This window comes from Protopterus annectens, chromosome 15.part0 (assembly GCF_019279795.1).
Source record: "Protopterus annectens isolate FY-2018-M chromosome 15.part0, PAN1.0, whole genome shotgun sequence".
NCBI classification, from domain to species: domain Eukaryota; kingdom Metazoa; phylum Chordata; order Ceratodontiformes; family Protopteridae; genus Protopterus; species Protopterus annectens.
Window position 1 is genome coordinate 83223551 of NC_056749.1, and position 10184 is coordinate 83233734.

At 37.6% G+C, this 10184-nt stretch overlaps 1 protein-coding gene across 1 annotated transcript; it reads left to right on the forward strand.

The window, feature by feature from the left end:
- The first annotated feature begins 7462 nt into the window (after positions 1–7462).
- On the forward strand, positions 7463–9007 carry LOC122789792 (topoisomerase I damage affected protein 7-like). Its single transcript, XM_044057234.1, has one exon. It carries the CDS (start codon positions 7463–7465, stop codon positions 9005–9007), a length of 1545 nt encoding a protein of 514 aa, XP_043913169.1.
- The last annotated feature ends 1177 nt before the right edge of the window (positions 9008–10184 follow it).

Below are 10184 nucleotides of genomic sequence, written 5' to 3' on the forward strand. Positions count from 1 at the left end.
AATGGGAACTAGAACCTGCTCATGGGACGGCATGCTGATCATTAGTATAATCAAAACAAATGGGAATTAGAACCTGGACATGGGACGGCATGCTGTTCATTAATATAATCAAAACAAATGAGAATTAGAACCTGGACATGCGATGGCATGCTGTTCATTAGTATCATCAAAACAAATGTGAACTAGAACTGGGACATGCGATGGCATGCTGTTCATTAATATAATCAAAACAAATGGGAACTATAACCTGGACATTCAATGGCATGCTGTTCATTAGTATAATCAAAACAAATGGGAACTAGAACCTGGACATTCAATGGCATGCTGTTCATTAGTATAATCAAAATGAACGGGAATTAGAACCTGGACATGGGACAGCATGCTGTTCATTAATATAATCAAAACAAATGGGAGCTAGAACCTGGACATCCAATGGCATGCTGTTCATTAGTATCATCAAAACAAATGGGAATTAGAACCTGGACATGCGATGGCATGCTGTTCATTAGTATAATCAAAAAAATGGGAATTAGAACCTGGACATGCAATGGCATGCTGTTCATTAGTATAATCAAAAAAATGGGAATTAGAACCTGGACATGCAATGGCATGCTGTTCATTAGTATAATCAAAACAAATGGGAACTAGAACCTGAACATATGATGGCATGCTGTTCATTACTATAATCACACAAATGGGAATTAGAACCTGGACATGGGATGGCATGCTGTTCATTAGTATCATCAAAACAAATGGGAACCAGAACCGGGACATGCGATGGCATGCTGTTCATTATGGCATGCTGTTCATTAGTATAATCAAAACAAATGGGAACTAGAACCTGGACATGCAATGGCATGCTGTTCTTTAGTATAATCAAAACGAACGGGAATTAGAACCTGGACATGCGATGGCATGCTGTTCATTAGTATAATCAAAACAAATGGGAATTAGAACCTGGACATGCGATGGCATGCTGTTCTTTAGTATAATCAAAAGAAATGGGAATTAGAGCCTGGACATGCGATGGCATGCTGTTCATTAGTATAATCAAAATAATGGGAATTAGAACCTGGACATGGGACGGCATGCTGTTCATTAGTATAATCAAAACAAATGGGAATTAGAACCTGGACGTGCAATGGCATGCTGTTCATTAGTATAATCAAAACAAATGGGAATTAGAACCTGGACTTTCGATGGCATGCTGTTCATTAGTATAATCAAAACAAATGGGAATTAGAACCTGGACGTTCGATGGCATGCTGTTCATTAGTATAATCAAAACAAATGGGAGCTAGAACCTGGATGTATGATGGCATGCTGTTCATTAATATAATCAAAACAAATGGGAATTAGAACCTGGACATGTGATGGCATGCTGTTCATTAGTATAATCAAAACAAATGGGAGCTAGAACCTGGACGTGCGATGGCATACAATTCTTTAGTACCATTAAAATGAATGGGAATTAGAACCCAGACATGTGATGGCATGCTGTTCATTAGTATAATCAAAACAAATGGGAATTAGAACCTGGACATCCAATGGCATGCTGTTCATTAATATGATTAAAAGGAAATGGAATTAGAACCTGGACATGACATGGCATGCTGTTCACTAGTATGATTAAACTGAATGGGAATTAGAACCTGGAAGAGTGATCCCGTGCTGTTCACTGGTACAATTAAAATGAAAGTGAATTAGAACCTGGGCATAAGATGGCATGCTGTTCACTAGTATGATTGAACTGAATGGGGATTAGAACCTGGACATGACATGACATGCTGTTCATTAGTATGATTAAAATGAATGGAAATTAGAACCTGGATGTGAGATGGCATGCTGTTCACTAGTAAGATTAAACCGAATGAGAATTAGATCCTGGAAGTGAGACGGCATGCTGTTCATTGGTATGGTTTGTGGCTCATCATCCTCTCACAGAATAAGATGACATGGCTGGAAAATTCTTCTCCTTTTACAGTATAAACTAAACCCTTCAAATTGGTTGGAATTAGCAACAGATTGGAGTGCTTACCAAATGATCTTTGACTGTAGATATCAAGTCGAACAGGTGCCCTAGGCTTCGGGGATTTTTTTTTTCTGTTGCAAGTGTCTTTGCATTTGTAAATACTTGTAAAACACCAGATAGTATTCGAGTACGGACAAAATTTTTCAATGCAGCCAGCAGTGGTCTAGTCATAGTAATTTATTTATTTGGTGATCACAGTCAGGTACAGGTGGATATGATTAGTAACAACTTGAAATACATTTCTATAGCCATTTCCTTGTACTTTTGTGTGATCACAAAGCAGAGATGATCACTGAAAAATGCATTTCATGAGAGCTTTACTTTTTCTCAGAAAGATGACTCTTCCTCCCATTGCAGGAGCTGTTGTGTTGTGTTATGTATTGCCGAAGACCATTTTTCTCATTTGTGCTCTTTAAAGACAGAGTGTCCATGAGAACTGATGCTCCTGTATACTTAAGATAACAATGCAGACTAACCTGGATCAGAGTTAGCTGGTATGCCAAGTGCATTTTTTCCAAATGGCATTCATTTGAATGCTAATAGCTGAAAATGACTTTTAGCAATTTTAAGGTTGTACTTTCCCCATTCCTGCGAGACTTTGGAGTTATTGTATATAAGCTGGGGGAGTGCGGGGGTCTTTCCTGATACAGGGGTCATCATTTTCATTCTTTAGTGATTGACAAAACAGCATTCAGTAAAACATGTATGTGGCAGGTACAGCAATTCATATTACATGATCAGCTAATGTTCCTTTATTTTTCCTAACAATCACAACAGAGTGAATATTTGTTGACTTCATGAATATTCATGGGCAACTTAGATTTTTACCTTGACAGAACAAAGCTTATTAGAAAATATTCCAAGCTTGTTGTATCTTTCTTCAAAGATTTGTTGGGTGCTAAAATTTCAAGATTGACCTGATCAAAATAACTGTCTCAATCTGTATAATTTTGTTATCAAAGAGCACAATAACTCTGTGACTTCTAAGACTGGGGTCACTGTGACAGAGCCATAGATACCTGCCTGGCTTTCTTCTAGAATGCATCCTTGAATGATGTTTGTGTGGCTGAATGTTACACCAAGACTGTATAAGTTGGATCCGACTTCTAAGTCCATGTCAACATTTGGCACTACAGTCACCAAGGTAGATACAGGTAGATGTGGCACCCAACTGGATAAGCTTGGGAATCTATCCACAGGGTGCTGAAGATGAAACTCCCAATCTTAGATAATAAAAATTATGTGCTTACCTTAAAAATAGATTGGGACTGGCAGTTCCAGCTTCATTATCGTATCCACCCTCCTATCCCCTACTGCCTGATGGGACCAGTAAGGTTTTAGTTTGAGTTATTTCTTGTTTATTTGTATGTATGTAGTTCACTTTATATGAACACTAGCTCTTTTTTGAGTGGGCTTTCAGAGAATGTAATTTGCACAGCATTTTGGGTAAAAAGGAGGGGCTTTAAAATTATATCATAATGAAAATTAGCTACCAGTCCAGGCATATTATTATTGAAATTTAATCTTTGTTTCACCGTGTTTTTTGTGGCCATTTTTATGCATCACCTGTGTATTGTGCAAAGCAGTGTGTATTACATAAACAGGTATCATGGAATAACAGTATTTCATTATTACATAAACAGGTATCACGGAATAACAGTATTTCATTATGGTATACACTTTGCAAACTAGTGATACTGCCGATACAATGTTACAGAATAATGTCAAATCCTGCACAGGAAAATCTATATATCTTCATCCATTCATTAGTCTCTATTACTGTACAAACTTATGTTTCATACAGTATATGTAGTGCAAAGCAGTTTTCTCACTCTCAGTCTCTCACAAATAGCACCCGACTCCTAGCCCGACCACTTAGGCAGCCATCATTATCTGTGGTGTTTACAAGGAAAAGTGGGGAAACAGAAATAGGTTACTAGGTCTTTCACTCCTATCACACAAGCATGCATTCACATCCACATTTAAAGTCCTTACTGCAGGTCTTTAACCTGTACTGTTTTTGTTGTTTATTTTTCTCATGGAAACCACACAGCAACATTGCTTTACTTTAATATATAATGCACAACAATTCTATAAAAGTGCTTTAATACTGAAACTTAATAAAATAAACAATTGAATAAATTCCTCACTGTATTTGTTTGTATGATACCTAGAGGTAGAATCAGATGCCCTATACTGACTGACTAAAAAAACTCCAGCTATTCTCTGTCACATATCGCCTACTCACAGGCAATCTCTGCTTAACATACAAGGCCATGTCAAACCCAGAGCTGTTGGACATGCTACACTTAAAGAAATCCCAATCTCTCAGAGAGACACACACTCCAGGGATCTAAACCTGGTCATCACAATGAACAAAACATGCTGGAGAGATAGGTTTCTGACCCAGAGACTCCCCATACTCTGGAACAGGCTGCCCATACATGTCAAGCTGAGCGCCACTTTGGCCCTCTTCAAAAAGGAACCTTGACGATTTAATGGGAGATAGGAAATTGAACCAGGGGATCGTGTCAGTGGCCCTGCTATACAGGGAACCAGGGAAGTAAATATTCTGAGAAGAAATAGCCAGGGAATTGTTATGGCTAGGCTTGTATAGGCCCTAGGGCCAATAGCCTAGTACCAACCTATGAACCTATAAAACAAAAAAAAAGATACATGCATTATTAGGTGCATTGTACTGTTATGTAGTCAGTAGCAGTGTTACTAACTAACTAAGGCAACACACATTGCAATTAAGGTAAGCAATACACAGTAGTAATACTTAAAAAAAATACAAGAACTTCACGGTCCACATATGTAAGAAACAGTATAAGCACAAAGTCTTACAAGTACGACAAGCTACACCTTCATTTAACACAAGCAATGCCTTTACAAACTAAGCACAAAGTACATAACAGAGTAAAAAAAAACAAAGAATAATATATGTGTGTGTGTATGTGTGTGTATCTTTGCCCCTGGGTCTGTGTCTGAAAAAGAGTATTGCCTACTCATTTTAACAGACTAATTTTGCATCCAAAATTCTTTTGTAATAAAATATTAAAAAATAAAAACAGACAAACATTATAAATCAACTGATCTTCTTTAAGAATTACAAATGTAGTATTATTTATTATTAAATAAATACAGAACCATCCAGCTGAAAATGAAACGTTTACTTATACATTGCACATACTGTGACATAATTGTGAAGTGCATACTTAAGACAACTAAAAGTATGCTTCTGAAATGAATTCAACACATAATGTTTCTCAATATTTCTATTAAAATGCCTTTTGGCCTTTACTGATTACACAAAACAAAATAAACCACTCAAAAGTTGCAAAAAATGCCACTCCTACATTTAAAAAGCCCAGTAAGAAACCACAGACTGATTATGAAATTACAGTAACATGTTACAGCAGTACAGTAACACCACAGCCTGATAAAGATAATACAGTAACATCTTACAGCAGTACAGTAACACCACAGACAGATAAAGACATTACAGTAAAATGTTACAGCATTCCAGCAGCAGTGCAGACTGATAATGACATTACGGTAACATATTAGAGCAGTGCAGTAGCAGCACAGACTGGCAATGACATTACAGTAACATGTTACAGCAATGCAGTAGCACTACAGACTGATAATGACATTACAGTAACATGTTACAGCAGTACAGTAGCACTGCAGACTAATGACATTACAGTAACATCGTACAGCAGTGCTACTGCACCGCAGTCTGTTAATGACATTACAGCAACATGTTACAGCAGTTCAGTAGCACCAGAACGATAATGACATTACAGTAACATGTTACAGCAGTGCAGTAGCACCACAGACTGATAATGACATAAAAGTAACATTATACACCAGTAAGGCAGGACCACAGACTAATAATGATATTACAGTAAAATGTTGCAGCAGTACAGTAGCAATGCAGTCTAATAATGACATTACAATAGCATCTTACAGCAGTACACTAGCACCACAGATTTATAATAACATTACAGTAAAATGTTTAACCACAGACTGATAATGACATTACATAAATATGTTACAGCAGTGCAGTAGCACCAGAGACTGATAATGACATTACAATAACATGTTACAGCAGTACAGCAGCACCACAAACAGATAATGACATTACAATAAAATGTTACAGCAGTGCAGTAACAGTACAGACTGATAATTACATTACAGTAACATATTACAGCAGTGCAGTGGCACCACGGACTGGTAATGACATTACAGTAACTTGTTACAGCAGTACAATAGCACTGCAATCTAATAATGAAATTACAGTAACATCTTACAGCAGTACACTAGCACCAAAGATTTATAATAACATTACAGTAACATGTTACAACAGTGCAGTAGCAGCACAGACTGATAATGACATTACAGTAATATGTTACAGCAGTACAGTAGCACTACAGACTGATAATGACATTACAGTAACATGTTACAGCAGTACAGCAGCACAACAGACTGATAATGAGTTTACAATAACATGGTACACCAAGTACACTAGCACCACAGACTAATAATGATATTACAGTAACATGTTACACCCGCAGACTGATAATGACATTACAGTGATGTGTTAGAGCACTAGAGTAGCACTACAGACTGATAATGACATTACAGTAACTTATTACAGCAGTACAATAGCACTGCAATCTAATAATGACATTACAGTAACATGGTACAGCAGTACAATAGCACCACAGCCTGATAATAACATTACAGTAACATGTTACAGCAATGCTGGAGTACCGCAGGCTGTTAATGGCATTACAGTAACAAGTTACATCAGTGCAGTAGCAGCACAAACTGATAATGAAATTACAGTAACATGTTACAGCAGTGCAGTAGCACTGGAGACTGATAATGACATTACAGTATCATCTTACAAAACTGCAGTAGCAGCACAGATGCATGACATTCCAGTAACAAGCTACAGCAGTACACTAGCACCGCAGACTGATAATGTAATTACACTAACATACTACAACAGTACACAAGCACTGCAAACTGATAATGACATTAGTGTAACATGCTACAGCAGTACAGTAGCACCAAAGACTGAAAATGACATTGCAGTAACGTGTTACAGCACTACAGTAGCATGTCAGACTGATAATGACATTACAGTAATCTGTTACTACAGTACACTAGAACCACAGACTGACAATGACATAGTAACATGCTACAACAGTACACTAGCACTGAAAATGGATGACATTACAGTAACATGTTACAGCAGTAAGGTAGCACCACAGACTGATAATGACATTACAGAAAAATGTTACAGCAGTGCAAAAGCAGTACATGACATTACAGTAGTAATGTTATAGTAGCTCAGTAGCACCATGGACGGATAATGACATTACAGTAATATGCTACTGCAGTGCAGAAACACTACATATGGATAATGACATTACAGTAATTTGTTACAGCAGTACAATAGCACTGCAGTCTAATAATGCCATTACAGTAGCATCTAACGGCAGTACACTAGCCCCGCAGAAGGATAATGACATTACAGTAACATATAACAGCAGTACAGCAGCACCGGAGACTGATAATGACATACCGGTAACATTAAACACCAGTAAGACAGCACCACAGACTGATAATGATATTACAGTAAAATGTTACAACAGTGCGGTAACACTGCAGACTGATAATGACATTACAGTAACATGTTACAGCAATGGCGCAGCATTGCAGACTGTTAATGACATTACAGTAACATGTTACAGCAGTGTAGCAGCATCACAGGCTGATAATGACATTACAGTAACATGTTACAGCAGTGCAGTAGCACCCATGACTGATAATGACATTACAGTAAAATGTTACAGCAGTGCAGTAGCAGTACAAACTGATAATGACATTATAGTAACATGCTCCTGGAGTGCAGTATCACTACAGACTGATAATGACATTACAGTAACTTGTTATGGCAGCACAGTAGCACTGCAGTCTAACAATGACGTTGCAGTAACATATTACAGCAGTGCAGTAGGAGCACAGACTGATAACATTACATTAACATATTATCACAGTGCAGTAGCAACGCAGACTGATAATGACATTACAGTAACATGTTACAGTAGTGCAGTAGCACCACGGATGAAAAATGACATTATAGTAACATGCTATTGCAGTGCAGAAGCACTACAGATGGATAATGACATTACAGTAATTTGTTACAGCAGTACAATATCACTGCAGTCTAATAATGACATTACAGTAGCATCTCACAGCAGTACACTAGCCCCACAGAGTGATAATGACATTACAGTAACATGTTACAGCAGTACAGCAGCACCGCAGACTGATAATGCCATACCAGTAAAATTAAACACCAGTAAGGCAGCATCACAGACTGATAATGATATTACAGTAAAATGTTACAACAGTACAGTAGCACTACAGACTGATATTGACATTACAGTAACATGTTACAGCAGTGCAGTAGCAGTACAGACTGATAATGACATTACAGTAACATGCTACTTGAGCACAGTAGCACTACAGACTGATAATGACATTACAGTAACTTGTTACAGCAGTACAACAGCACTGCAGTCTAATAATGACATTACAGTAACATCTTACAGCAGTGTAGTAGGAGCACAGACTGATAATGACATTACAGTAACATATTACCGCATTGCAGTACCATCGCAGACTGATAATGACATTACAGTAACATGCTACTGCAGTGCAGTAGTACTACAGACTGATAATGACATTACAGTAACACGTTATAGCAGTACAACAGCACTGCAGTCTAATAATGACATTACAGTAACATATTACACCAGTACATTAGCACCACAGACTGATAATGACATTACAGTAACATGCTACTACACTGCAGCAGCACTACAGACTGAAATTGACATTACAGTAACATGCTACAGCAGTACAATAGACTACATTCAAATAATGACATTCTAGTAACATCCTACAGCAGTACACTAGCACCACAGACTTATGACATTACAGTAACATGTTAGAGCAGTGCAGTAGGACTGCAGACTGAAAATGACATTACAGTAACATGTTACAGCAGTGCAGTAGCACCACAGACTGATAATGATATTATAGAAAAATGTTACAGCAATGCAGTAGCACCACAGACTGATAATGACATTGCAGTAAAAAACTACAGCAGTACAGCAGCACTACAGTCTGATAATGAGATTACAGGAACATGCTACAGCAATGCAGGAGCAACTCAGACTGATAGCAGACCAATGACATTACAGTAACAGGTTACAGGAGTACAGTAGCACCACAAACTAATAATGACATTACAGCATCATCTTACAGCAGTGCACTAGCAACCCAGATGCATGATATTACATTAACATGCTGCAGCAGTACACTGGCACTGCAGACTGATAATGTCATTACATTAACATAGTACAACAGTAAAGAAGCACTGCAAACTGATTATGACATTAGTGTAAAATGTTACAGCACTAGAGTAGCACCACGACTGATAATTACATTACAGTAATGTGTTATTGCAGTACAGTGGCACAACATATTGACAATGACATTACAATAACATGTTACAACAGTACACTAGCATGGCAAACTGATAATTAGATTACAGTAACATGTTACAGTAGCACCAGAGTGATAATGACATTACAGTAACATGCTATTCAGTGCAGTAGCACTACAAACTGATAATGGCATTACAGTAATATATTACAGCAGTGTAGTAGCACCAGAGTGATAATGACATTACAGTAACATGCTATTCAGTGCAGTAGCACTACAAACTGATAATGACATTACAGTAACATGTTACAGCAGTGCAGTAGCACCAGAGTGATAATGACATTGCAGTAACATGCTATTCAGTGCAGTAGCACTACAGACTGATAATGACATTACAGTAACATGTTACAGCAGTGCAGTAGCACCAGAGTGATAATGACATTACAGTAACATGCCATTCAGTGCAGTAGCACTACTGATTGATAATGACATTACAGCAACATGTTACAGCAGTGCAGTAGCACCAGAGTGATAATGACATTACAGTAACATGTTACAGCAGTACAGTAGCACTACAGACTGATAATGACATTACAGTAATATGTTACAGCAGTGCAGTAGC